This window comes from Calonectris borealis, chromosome 5 (genome assembly GCF_964195595.1).
Source record: "Calonectris borealis chromosome 5, bCalBor7.hap1.2, whole genome shotgun sequence".
In the NCBI taxonomy this organism is placed as follows: domain Eukaryota; kingdom Metazoa; phylum Chordata; class Aves; order Procellariiformes; family Procellariidae; genus Calonectris; species Calonectris borealis.
The window spans coordinates 17,531,416-17,545,324 of NC_134316.1; the positions used below are offsets into that span (position 1 = coordinate 17,531,416).

General features: G+C 35.1%; 1 protein-coding gene across 2 annotated transcripts in view; it reads right to left on the bottom strand.

The window, feature by feature from the left end:
• Nucleotides 1–13,909, bottom strand: part of PPP4R4 (protein phosphatase 4 regulatory subunit 4) — an 86,037-nt gene that overhangs the window by 16,706 nt on the left and 55,422 nt on the right. For both annotated transcript variants that reach the window (XM_075151184.1, XM_075151183.1), the window contains 8 exons: nt 11,704–11,826; nt 8,892–9,061; nt 7,732–7,851; nt 5,787–5,864; nt 4,467–4,550; nt 2,991–3,173; nt 1,854–1,959; nt 925–1,072 (listed from right to left, as the gene is read on the bottom strand). In XM_075151184.1, the coding sequence (XP_075007285.1) occupies nt 925–1,072; nt 1,854–1,959; nt 2,991–3,173; nt 4,467–4,550; nt 5,787–5,864; nt 7,732–7,851; nt 8,892–9,061; nt 11,704–11,826 (1,012 nt within the window). The remainder of the gene's footprint in view (nt 1–924; nt 1,073–1,853; nt 1,960–2,990; nt 3,174–4,466; nt 4,551–5,786; nt 5,865–7,731; nt 7,852–8,891; nt 9,062–11,703; nt 11,827–13,909) is intronic.

Here is a 13,909-nt window from a genome sequence, read left to right on the forward strand (position 1 = left end):
CTCAATCCCTTCATCCCCCAGCCTGTATTGATACCCGAGGTTGCCCCGACCCAGGTGCAGGACCTTGCAGCTGGCTTTGTTGAACCTCATGAGGTTCACACAGGCCCACTTCTTGAGCTTGTCCAAGTCCCTCTGGATGGCATCCCGTCCCTCAGGCGTGTCAACCGCACCGCTCAGCTTGGTGTTGTATGCTTATGCAAATCTCTATGCAGCACGAGTATTAGATGTTCAGACATGTTAATGATGACAACATGAATTACGTACATCAGAAATAAAATTAAAAGCGTAAAATGACACGAAATACATGACCAAAAAAAAGGAACTATTTTCTTACTGGTAATAACAGTCTGTTCTCTATCTGTTTAGTGAAGAAAAAACTGACTACAAAAATAATGGGAAAAACCACTATAAAAATTAATAACATACCTTGTATTTTTCTATTCTTTTTCAATTTACTTTAACAATGAAGTAGAAAACGTTTACATAAGGTAAAACCTATGCTAACTTGTTAAGCTCAGACCACTGAAAGAACTGCTTGTGTGTTTTACTTTACAGATTGTGATGTTGAAATGGATGGAAATTAACGGAGACTGTGAAGTTACACTTCTCCCTCTCTACACCCATGGAACAGTGTGTTACTTTCTTCTCATCTATTGCTGGCTCCTCTGTCTCAGTGTTCCCTTCTCACTCCCCAAACCTGACACTTTCAATCAGTCCCCCAAACACTCAGGCTGACCTGCTTCTGTGGTTTCCTAACATTATTCCCATAGTCCCCTACAACTTTAATAGTGGTGAGTCCGAAGGCTCTGTACCTTTTTACTCAAGTCCCATTACTAAACAAGACATAAAACCTGTAACAGTATTTCTTAATATATTATTTAAAGCTTTTTTCCTGTAGACTGCTACATACTCTTCGTACAGTACCTCACATTTGCCACTGGATCATGTGTAAGTTCAAGCACAGGTAGAAAGAAGTATTTACAGAAGAATGATTTTGAAAACAGTTCCATAATGAATTCACAAGTATCTAAGAACCGAAGTCTGTTCCAGTAACTTTTTCCTTGGCCCAGTTCTGAAAAATAACAATCCACAGATATTATCTATTAAGTTTTCAGCATCAGCTAGAAAACATTTCAAAGGTTAACCTTTGACTCAAAGATGATCATCACACTCATCACAAGGCACACCTTCTTAGCCTACTTCAATTCTTTCTTTCAGTGAAAGCCTAACCTTCTGAATTCAGTGACCATTTCTGTCAATAAGCATTTTTTTTCAGAAATTCAACCTGTCCCTTTAACCATTTGAAAAAGCAAAAATAGTGAGTGAACTAGCTACTGTGTTGAACAAAGCCCTGTATGCCATTCAAACCATGTCACAAGTCTAACAGAATTACTGTGTAAACATTAAGGATTGCTAATGGGAACTACTCAACCTTTTAACCTATCTTTAAAACACACAGCATGGAACAGAAAGTCAACCAAGCTGACTAACTCAATGCTAAATTAATTTCTGAGAAGATTTATTCAGCACTTCTTACGCTGAAGCCTCTAGAGAATAGAGGAACTCTGCTTTGTATATTGCAGCACCTACAGCTAAGCAATTTTGGATTCAAGAAGTAGGGTTGGAGGGGTCTTAGCATATTATCAATTTCCCATATTGCCTCTTTCCCAATTCCTTTGCATAAGCTTCGGATATATTCCTCGCATATGCACAATAATGTGAGCAACTGAATGTCTTCTAAGTGTAATCCCACCAATGATGGCAGGAAGTTACACTGAATAAATATAACCATAAATAGATCTTCAGTCAAAACTAACTTGCATCTCTAAGTAATCAAGGAAAAATTATCTTACGTTCAATCAGTTTCTGAATAACCTCATGTCTCTGTTCTTGCTTGCGATTATAACGTAAATAAACGCAGAGGGTTCGAGCAGCTGCTTTTTGGACTGGCAGGACATTCTTGAAAGAAATAAAGGAAACACAATTAAACATAACTGAAGGAATATGACTAAAAATGTATAAAAATTCTGGAAGTAGAAAAAATAGCTAAAAATTAGCCTAACTTTACAAATTCTGGAATGAATGGAATGAACCTTGGGGGAAGTTCAGATTGGACATTAGGAAAGGTTCTTCACTGAGAGGGTGGTCGGTCACTGGAACAGGCTCCCCAGGGAAGCGGTCAGGGCACCAAGCCTGTCAAGAGTTCAAGGAGCATCTGGATGAGGCTCTTAGTCATATGGTTTAGCGTTAGGTAGTCCTGCAAGGAGCAAGGAATTGGATTCGATGATCCTTATGGGTCCCTTCCAACTTGAGATATTCCATGATTCTACAATTCTGTGAAATTTTGAAATAATTGGCATAATGTAAGGGAGAATAATGAAGTTTGGCCAATTTATGAGACACCTACTTCTTTATTCCTTCTGCCTAACTTGTTGATTCAACTATTTCATAAATGCCTTAAAGTATGCCATGTTTGGAAGGCACTTTCTATATTGTGGGTGTTAGAAAAGAAAACTTACATCTTCTCTTACAACAGACAGTTTTACTCTTGAATTGATTCAATAAAATTTCAGACCAGTAGCCCTAAATGATCATTCATTTTCAGAATTAAGTGTTTTTTCATAAAAAATGGAACACAATGCAATGTAATCTATGGAATCAGGAAAGAAAGCGTATCTTAGAGGAAAAAGTTTTGATTTCCCTAGAAACAAACTGATAATGAGCACAAGGGAAAGGAAAGAAGTCTTGGGTGGGAGGAAAAACATGACAATCTGCCAATCTAAATTTTGCTCCTCAAATCGGGGGGGAGTTCTTAGAGCAATTTCTCAGTCTTATATAAAAAAACACAGCCTGATATACAATTCAGCGAGAAATAGTACTTTAAGATTAATAGAATATATAAAGTGCTACACATAGCAAATATCCAGTGCTAATTGTTCTAAATACAGTAAACAAATGAAAAACAATAGGAAAGAGACAGATGGGCTCACATTTGTCAAAATGATTGTCAACATCCTGTGAAGAAAACGGTAATATATCTGATCACTTGATATGATATGAGGGAGACATGCATATTTTTGTAGTAACTTCTCGTGAGTTCTCCACTTTAAAGAAGTTGCTGCTCTTTGTTCTGCTGTTGTTAATGCAGGAATCAAGTCAGGAATAGACAATAACTAGAAATAAAAATATAAACATTAAAGTAATTTTACATCTTTTAGCTGTGTGTCATGTTACTATGCTTAAAAAGCACATCGTAACGATGTAAGAAGGGAAGAGATTTTAAAGGGTCAGTTAATTCCTCTCCTCAGACAGGATCAGCTACACTGTGACCATTTTCAGTAGATATTAGTCTAACTTGTTCTTAAAAAAATGTAATGATTGGGATTAAACAATCTCCCCTAAGCAGTAAATTCCACTTAACTAGTCAAAAAGCTATTCCAGTACCTAACTAAACACACTTTCACTTCATTTCTTTTCCTCCTCCTAACAAAGAAAAACTAATCACCGTTCTCTCTGTAACACCCTTTTACAGATATGAAGACCACTATGACAACCCTCCCCAGTCTTCTCTTTCTCAAACCAAATAAATCCCATTTTCCTCCTAGCCTCTTAAACTTTGCAGTTATTCTTCTCAGCTCCCTATTTTAGTAGGAATTATACCCCTTTTCTCAGTAGGAGGCAAAGACTTCTTTGTCTTTGCCAAGCTAACTTCTCTTTAGCACCAATGGAGTGCCACACTTGACGTGGCACTTGTTATATGTTATACACATTTACAGCTGTAAACATCTGGCGAATTCACATTTTAAATTACACTCTCAACTTTTGCCCATACATGAAAATAAATTTATTCAGTTCTTATATTGTTGGAAGATTTCAATTTCTCTATACATTTAGGAAGTATGCTCGAAAAAGCATCTTGAAACAGGAGATGATCTTTCATGTTCCATTTTACAGGTGAGGAGTCACTGAATAAGCCATCATCCAGAGCCACATACAAGTAAATTAGCAAAATCAGGAGCTGAATACAGATCTCCTGAATCCTAATTCAGTGCCTTTACCTCAGGAAACAAGCATCCTCCTAGCAGAAATTGTGTCTGAAAATGGCAACCATGGGCAGCTGCCACATCAATATAAAAAAAAAAAAATTAGGTGTTAGCTATCACTCCTTTAGCATGAAACCAAGTTTTGTTTTAACTTAATGATTGTATTTCAAAATTTGATCTATTTCAGCAAATCTGTGGTTAATTAGAAAAAGAACATGGATAAACTGTTCTAAGTCTAATCTTTCAAAACGTTTTTTTATTTTAAAGTTTATAAAGTCAACAAACAATCAAAAAACCACAGAAACTTTGTATCTCTCCAAAGCAGAAACTGATCATGAAAGCCTTTTCACACAATATATGTCTAAACAACTTTGCTACTACCTTCATTTAGAAAGCAAATTAAAAAAACATGAGAATACCCACCTTGCTTTCTGATCCATTGTTTTCTCCTCCATTTGTCATTAGTTCAAGGATTTCAGGAAGGTGACCTACCAGGGCATCTAACACCTATTTAAAGAAAGGCTGTATGAATGAAGTCTGTAAATTAACTCTATCCCAGCCAAAACCAGCACAATTCTTAAGAAAGATCTGTATTTCATAGACAGTAAGAGCCTCGACAAACACAAAGAAACTTTTTTCTTTTTGGTATCTGTCAGCTGAATCTTAAAAGCAGTTTTTCCTGCTTCAAGAAAAACTGCAGTTGATAAATTAAAATAGAATATATAGCCTGTATAACTAGAATAACCTTACTTTCAAATGTTGTAATACTTGAAACTAGACTAGAAAAGTACATAATTAAATATTTTTGGCACCAATTCTGACTGAGGTGGTCTATAAGATAAAGGACCAAATATTTTTTATTATTTAGATAATTGTATAGGCATCAAACCAAGGAATTTTTCAAAATGACCAGCTGCTTCTGAGTCTCAATTTTCAGGTGTTCAACTTGAGAAATCTTTTAAGATGGGTCAGAATTTCATAAACCATAAGTAAATGTTCTATGAACACTTTTAATTTCCTTGAAAATGTCTAACAAAGGGTAGCAAAACAAAAAGGAGCACCTGAAAGCAAAACTCATTTTTCCATGCCATATCCAAAGATCGTACATAGAAAACAAAAAAAGATCAACTATTAGAATAACTACTGTCAGAGGAAATGGTGATTTTGTCTCAAACATAAATATTTGTCTTTTTCAATCCAAAAAAGTCTCACTACGTTGTCTGCAGTATAGCTAAGTGCAGGTTGAAACCAAGGTACACTAAACTAAACTGTCTCATAAACACTCACAGATGCTGTACCAGATCTTGGACTGAAACTCTTTCTATAAATCTTGATCTTTGTACCATACACAACTTCTTCATCTCCTCTTCAATTGGAGAAATGAAAATAAAACAAAGCACAACCCTTGAATGCTATCAATAACTATTTTAATATAGTATCAAAACCAAATCTTTCCACAGAATTTGTAAGGTAATAAATAATATAGCAATTAAAAGAATTTATAATGAATATTTTTAAAAAGCTAATAAATTCATTGTGGGTTTACTAAATTCAAACACCTTCCTATTTTCCTTCTTTTTATTCACAGAAGGCTGGCATCTCTATGAAGCATCTGTGAAACAGAAGTAAAAGCTGTTGATCATTTCAAACAGTCACTGTACTGTCTTATTGCAGAGTTATTAAACATCAAGATAATCTGCCTCAATGTAACAAGGAAAAAAAGTTCCAATAAAAGTATATTACCTCCAGTGACTCATCCTGTAATAGTGTAACCAGTTCTTTATGTATTGTATACACACCAGAATTTAAAAGCTTAGCAACCTAAAAAATGACAGTAAAATAGCAAGGTGAAACATTCTTTAGTTCCATGGCACTACAACAACTACACTACAAGTGCTTACTTTACAGCAAGCATGAAGAAGGGAGGCAGAACAACTGTCTAATATCAACCTTCTAAAGTTGTGTACTTTCCCATTGATCACATTAAAAATATGCTTATGTAAAGAATATGAGTCAAGAAACAGGCCTATTACCTAATCATGAAACATGCTTTTAGAATTAACTCTATTTCACATTTACCAAATATTTTTAGGACTCCACTGCAAGGCTAGAAAAATTCCTTCTGGAATATTCAAATGTTGTACTTCATGCTCCTTAGGAGAGTTAACAGTCAGTCAGCTATATAATTTACAAAAGATAAAATGTAAAAATTGATTTAGTTTGTTCTGAATTTTAAGTTTCCCCAACCTTCCATGCGAAGTTTTCACTCCTTACTTCTTTGGCGTTTTTTACTGTGATTCATAAGTTACATATAAATTTCTAAAAACCACCAAAAGTCCATCTCCACACTGTTAAAAAGCTTTTATAGCAAATATGAGAAAAAACTGAGGAATGAGATTTTTGCCGTATGGAGTATTTAGATGATGTTTTTTAATGGTTTTCTTTGTTTATATAAGCCAAGTGAAAATAAGACTTTACTTCCAGTCAAGATGAAGCTTTAGAGAAATGGCTACAGAGAGTTTATTTAAAAAAAAAAAAATCCATCTAGCAGTGAATGCCATAAATTACTTATTTCTGGATGTCATGTGGTTGCAAATTATGGTATTAAAAATAAATCAACCAGCACTAAATGTATATTCAGACCACTGTATAACTTTACAGGTTTTTTAAATGAGATAAAATACTTTACTTATATTCAGGCAGAACCTTAAAAGTGTTATACATCTGACATGAAACGTTATGTAGAATTATATGCTAAATTTCAACAATTACCTTGGATTATCATTTGCTAAGACAAGGCATCAACAGGTAAAGAGAACTGGAAATCCATCCACCTTCCTTAAGATGGTGGAAATAAAGCCACCTTGGCTGCATTTATGCCTCCACTAGTGATTTAAATACCTTCAGCAAGCTGCTTAACTTACCAATTTCCACAGCAACAAAATGGGATAAAAAGCTAGCTCAAGGACTGAAACACAAGGATTCTCAGTAAAACACTATGAAAACCTTGAAGATCTTCCTATATGGGTTACAACCATCAGGAGAGAGTTATATTCATTTCTGGAATTCACCCCATATAGCTAATAATATCTATGCAGCTGTACATTTTTGAATTTTTATGAAAATAATACAGTGGAACTGATGTAAACTCAATGGCATAATAAGAATACATATGCTTTTACATCTGCATAAATTTCCAAGTAGTTTCATATTAAATGTGAGCATTTAACGTAGATTTGATACAAACAAACATTTTCCACAGAACACCAGCGCAGTAGCAAACTGTACAGTCCTGAAGAAGGTTTTCAGGACCATAAGTGGCAAGTTCCTTTTTCCTGTTTGTCTCGTTATTTTCTAATAGCATTCAAAACCTTAAAATATTCTGATCAGTACAATTGCTTATGTTTGTGGTACTAGACCAGTTTAAGTTTCTTCCAGCTTTTGCTCCTTAAGAGCTCACTTAGCAATAGGCTCTTGTAGCCAAATGTCACACAACTTAAATACTAATGTGTGTATATGGGCTGTATTTACATATTAGAAGGGATTGAACACCTTTGACGAACTAAATTTCAACAAGTTTTCTCAAGCCTTTTTCTTTTGGTTGAACAGTCACATATGTAAGCTTAAAGAAGAAAACAACATAAAACAAAAACATGTAAGTACTAACAAAGTACCTTTGTAGACTTACTTCATAGAAGCTTGTGGCCATAGTATATCTGACGGGAACTTCAGGGTCGTGACAAAGGCAGAAGAATATAGAATATAGCTCTGAATGGAAGTTCTTTGGATCCACAAAAACAATCATGGCCTGTGGAAAGATAAAGTCTTTTATTAACTGTATAGCTGAAGGACCACACTATCAGAAATTATCAGACGAAAACATTGAGTTACAACCAGCAAGACACTTGGGAGATAACAGGTTGTGATTTTAAAGAGGAAATGTGGCATTTTTGATGGCCATGTCAAAACACAGGCATCAGACAAGTTCTAGAGTTGAGAACTAAACTGGATTTACATATTTTCCAGACATGCTGCAGGCTTTTCTTTTGAAAACATAGATTAAAAACAAAAGATATAAAACCTTAGTTTTATAAATATTACTAATGTTTCGGTACGCTAGTGGAAGCTGCAGCTGGAGACTTCAAAAACAAAGTACATTTTAGCAAGCAGTAAAGCAAGCATCTAATTTCAACATAATTGTGTGTGTATATACCTCGTTTTGCTCACTTAAACCAACAGATGTCTACCTATATACATGGTGCTTGTCTTTAAAAGGCAGAATAAAAATAACTGTCTACTGGCTCTTGGTAGAAATATATTTTCTTTAAATATAAACGCAGAATGTCAAAATATAAAGTAGATTTACAGAAACGTGAGTGGTAAGTTTGAAGACCTCACATAAACTTGAAAAGACTTTTTGTATTCAGGCAGGAACATGACTAAAACATGAATCTAACCATTCAGATTCAATGTTCAACTCCCTGTAACGTGATGACACAGCAAATGTGAAAACCTATCTTTGAGTAGTTTGAAATTGGGGACTCTCTTTCACAGCAATTTTCTCAATGCCTTTATGCTAAGGGTTTGGAGAAAATGTGTAGGAAAGAATGAGACCAGTGACCTCTTAGAACAGCACTCTCTCAGTCAAAACCTGCCAATAATTTTCTGAGGCTCTGCAAAGAGGAATCTTTCCTGGTAACGCCTTTGGACAACCTCTACTTTAAGCCATTAACTTGAACTTTCCAGGAGAGAGCTAGAATCTAGCTAACAATGCACAATTTGGCAATAACTTCTCTATCATTCATGCAGTCCTACTTAGTGAACTAACCTTAAATTAAAGTTACTTACTGGGAAATTGTAAGCACAGTTCTTCCTCACTGAAATATACTTCTTTTCCTGTTCCAGAGTTTGAAGTTGTAGTTGATTATCATTGTGTCCATTTTCCTGCTGTAAACCCAGCGTGGAAAGCTTCTTATAAAATTCCAAAAAACGTAAGTGCTGTTCAGGAGTAAAAATGCCTGGGGGGGGGGGGGAAGTTTACTTTTCTTGTTACAAATGCTATTAATAATGTCCAAAACCAAAATCTCATTTACAAATTTATCAAATACGCCAATTTTTATTCTCCCTCCCTCCCATACCGTGAGTCTAGTGGAGTATCATCAGTACACTTTATACAGAAAAAGTAATTACAGAAAAATGACAGCTAACTATAATACAGTGAAACCTAATTTCTATTTACATAATTCTTGAAATACTCAGGATTTTAGCTGAAGGATTGTGAATATATTTGTTTGTTCCACTGATACTGGTTTCTTCTTGATTACATTTTTAGATCTTTATGGAGCTCAGTCACATGACAAATGCATGTCTGCAGCAAGTTGAAAAATTAGGTCATGTTGCTACAGATAAGAGATGTAAGAAAAAAATTAGAAAACTCAGAACAAACTGGAAGACAACTAGCAAGATGACTTCAAAAATTACAGGTCATTTTATAAGTACATTAGTAATATGAGAACGATCAAGGAAAGGTTTAGGTTTTTACTTAAGAGAAAGAGGAAAGCTATCAGTGATTGGTACCACGAAGGCTGAAACGCTTGATGCTTTTATTTTCTTTCTCAAACTCTACTAGTGTCATCAGGCTCAGTACAATTAATAACAGTGACAAAGATTCAAGCTTTAAGTAGAGAAGGAACAGGTCAGTGAATACTTAAACATGAGAGGTTTTCAAAATGTGCAGGGTCAGATGTGCTTCATTCCAGTATTCAAAAGTATTTAAAGTACTAGCTGCTGAAATCTTAAACAAGTGAGATATCAGAATGGAAAAGGGCTGAAGTGGTACAGATATTTAGTAGTTGGAGAGGGGAAGGACAAGCCATACAATTACAGATCTGTCAGATTACTTCCAATTTTTTAAAAAAATTGGAACAAAAATAAAAAAATCTACTTGTAAATACCGAAAAGGAAACAAGAAAATGAGTAGCAGCCAACATGGCAAAAGCAAAATTTTTCAAATGGATTCCATTTCCTTCTAGTACTGGATAATAGGACCTGTTATCGACTACTAGATATCCTGACTGAATACAAAAGAGGAAGTAAAGGTCATGTTTTTCATAAGCAAAATAAGGGATCAGGAAAGAGGGATGAAAAACTATAAAGTTGCTGCAAAACTGCTTGGAAAAGCAGTTAAGAGAAAGTTACCCATGGGTCACGGACAAGATAGGCAACTGTATAAAGAAAGGTCTATCCTAGTCCTGGTACTATTCAGTATTTTCACTGAGTTTTTTGATGTTGGATTACAGAATACGCTTATTAAATATTCTGATAACATCAACCTAGAAGGGAGACTGTTAGTTCTTTAGAAGATAGAGTTTAAAATGATCTTCAGAAACTGGACATATGGTCTTAAAACTTTAGACTATTATTCCATTAGGACAGAGGTAAGGTACCATGCTTAGCCAGATATGCATTGCCTGCACAAGGCCAGGAAAGAGAAAGACTAATTAGATGACAGTTTTATTAAAATAAAAAAAAAACTACCAAACAAAAAAAAACCACACCCAGACTTTTGAGTTACTTCTGTTTATAGGTTGCACTTGAACAAATAATGTCAAACTATTGCAAACTGTTGCAAAAAAAGGCAATTTTTCATACTGAAAAATGCAAACAGCAATATAGCTTGCAAGACACATGAAGTAACCCTTTCACTTTGTTCAGCTCTCCTAAGGCGTAACACTTCAAGAAAAATGTGAATTTGCCAGATGGAGTTTGGAGGTGAAGAGAGATCAGCAATTAAAGTCAGTCAACCTACAGAAAAGAAGACTGGGAAGACATGATAAAAACAGGATGGACTATCCTAGCTCTGTGCTTCTGTAAATAACACTTTGACACTGTGGAACAGCCCTTTTGAGTTATTTGTAGTGAAGCAACAGTCACTTTGATAGTCTGTAACATGATCAAAAAGGATCATTTTAAAGGTCTGTAAGAAAGACCAAAGGATTTAAGAGTCTAGGGGGAAATTCTCTGTAATGTAAAACCATGATTCTGGGCTGCCCCGCCACAGCCAAGCTCTATGTAAAGTGTATATGATGGGCAGAATGATCAAGGAAAGATCTGCTGTGCTCAAGTGCTAAGGTACAGAAAAACACAAAAATTATGGGTATGGATTTGGGCTCAGCTGCAGCTGGGAATCCACATGCTGTTAGGTCTCCTTTCTCCCTTGAAGTTCCTTATGGGCCACAAAAAGGATATCAAGCACAGAGGGGAACGTACACAGTTAACATCATACTGTGTTTTCAAAGGTTTCTAGTTTCAAAAATTCAGTCATCCAACTCACAAGCTCCAGAATATCCAAGAAGGAATCAAAATAAATCAGTCAAACCAATAAACACAAACCACCATGTTTCCATCTCTGACCCTGTCTAAACAAAAAACTCTGTCTCTGTCTAAACATAAAAAACCCAATAAACAGATGGACACCCAAAGAGGAAATTCATAAAATCCAATATTTATGCAATAGCTTATTTCAGACTTTTACTTCCATATTTCCTTTCCTAATTATAATTTCATTTGATACATTCAAATCTGGATATTTTCCAAGGGTTTCAAATTCTCCAATCTTCCCTAATTTTAAAGATTTTTTTAGAAGAACATTAAATCATACCATATAATCCATTACACAGTTTCCCTAAATGGAAAGATAAAGAAACTAGGATAGATTCATCTGCTTTGAAGGATTTTTCACAGAATGATTTCACTAAGGGGAGCACAGTTTGACTCCTATCATCTGAAAAACAAAAGAAATTTTTGAAGTTAGCCATTTGTCAACACCTAAAAAAGAGCACAGAGAGTGGGCTTCCATAGTAAGTTACGAAAAAAACCATTTTTATATCACATTGTATATCATAACATGCTCAGGTCTATTTTTGACAGGCACTCACTGGAGGTAAAAAACAAGAGGTATAGAGAATGGCGAACATACTACCATAATACAGGTCCTAAATTTTAACACCTTACCTGTTTCATTTGTTTGTTTGTAGGGAAATGGCACACACACACACACACCTCCTCCCCCCCCCCCGTAAAGGATGAGACAGAGAATAAATGAACAGTCACTAACTTCTCCATTCACCAAGAATACAGGGAGATAAAGAATACTGCAGGACTCCTACAATAAGATTTCCTACAATAGTAGGAATACAGGGCGATCAAGACTGATCATGACCATGAAAGTAAAATGAAAAATCTGGATACGCTGGAAGTGAATTTTTTCAACCTACTGAGAAGAGGAAGTTGAAAATCTTCTGGTAAACAATAAATTCACAGAGAAATAAAATAATTAAGGGCAGAGGGAAGAAATGAAATAATTTAGAAACTCAAGTCAAATCCAAGCACTCTGCCTCCTTATAAAATAAAGGAGTAAATGTTCAAAGAAATGTATGTGTTTTGATTCGTTTTAAATAAAACCACTGTATTTTTAAAATATTCAAGTTTTAAAAGGATTAGGATTTTTTAACAGTAGATCAACACCAAAATTCAGCAAATAATTATGGCTGAACAAAATACTTAGGTTGACTAGAAGAAATATTTTGATATTGTGGGAAAGAAACCCTAGGATATAATTTTGGGTCATCTACCTTCAAAATGTCCATTTTCTAGTTCAGCCACGAAACCAAAAACTACACAAACCAAATTTCTAGAAACACATTCCTTACAAACCTGTAAATAATCCCTGATTGCTTTCTCTAAGTTTTTTTAAATAGTAAAAGCAGTAGTTACAGCAATTGGGGGGTAGGGGGGAAGGAGTGAAGACTGGGCAGTGCAAAGAGAAGCACAAACTTGATAGCATCAATGCAAAGACTCAATAATTTGAAAATTAACCTACTGTCATACTTACTGATATAAGCACTAACTGCTAAAAAGTCCTTTTATGGTATTCTCGCCAAAACTATCTTATTTCTTTATGTACTCCTCCATATGGCTTATATGCAATCATGTATTTTAGTAATTCATCACCCAGTTCCTGTACAGTAAATATTTGCTCCTCAGATATGTATCAGGAAGGAGTAGCATAGTCAGTAAGATGGGAGTGGGAGTGGGAAATGTGGTGCAAAATACAGAGTTGCTAATGAAGATAAACAACTGAAGAGTTTGGAAAAAGACAGTATAAAGAGCAAAGTGGCAAATAATGAGCAGTGATCAATAATACAAAATTTTTTTTTCATATACACTATAGCAATGATCTAACATGTACTCTGCTGCTTTGTACATTTCCAGTTGCAAAAAAAAAAAAAAAAAAATCAGCAGAGAGCACAATTGATACAGAGCTAGAAAAGCTGACTGTTATTGTCTTCTACATCCCCCTGAAAAAATCAAGACAGAGCAGTTGACTGGAGGACAAGGCACAGTCGTTACCCGGAATGTTCCCCTATACTGGAACAGTCACAGTAGCTCTCCTTAAAGTTTGCCCCAATCAATGTTGAACCGAACATGTGATGAGAACCCAAGAGCCATGCCTGTAGGTAACCCACCACCACTACTCCAAAAGAACCAGATACAACAGAGAAATTGTCCTTCCTCACGTGAAGACATAAACACTTACCCCTACACCTGGAGAAGCATGAAATATGAATGTTGATCAGAGGAAAGATATAGAGCACTGAGAAAAATACAAGCATCTACATTTTTCATTTTAAATACAGAAAAGCTTTATAAAATACGCACATTTTCTCATTGCAAAGGAGAAAGCTTTCAGTGCCATATAGCCACAAGTTTAAAGGGATTTAAATAGTAATTGCTGGTGCTTAGCACCTCTAAAACTGATCAATTGTGCACACTGCAGTTTATAGGACATGAAGAAGTATTTTCTG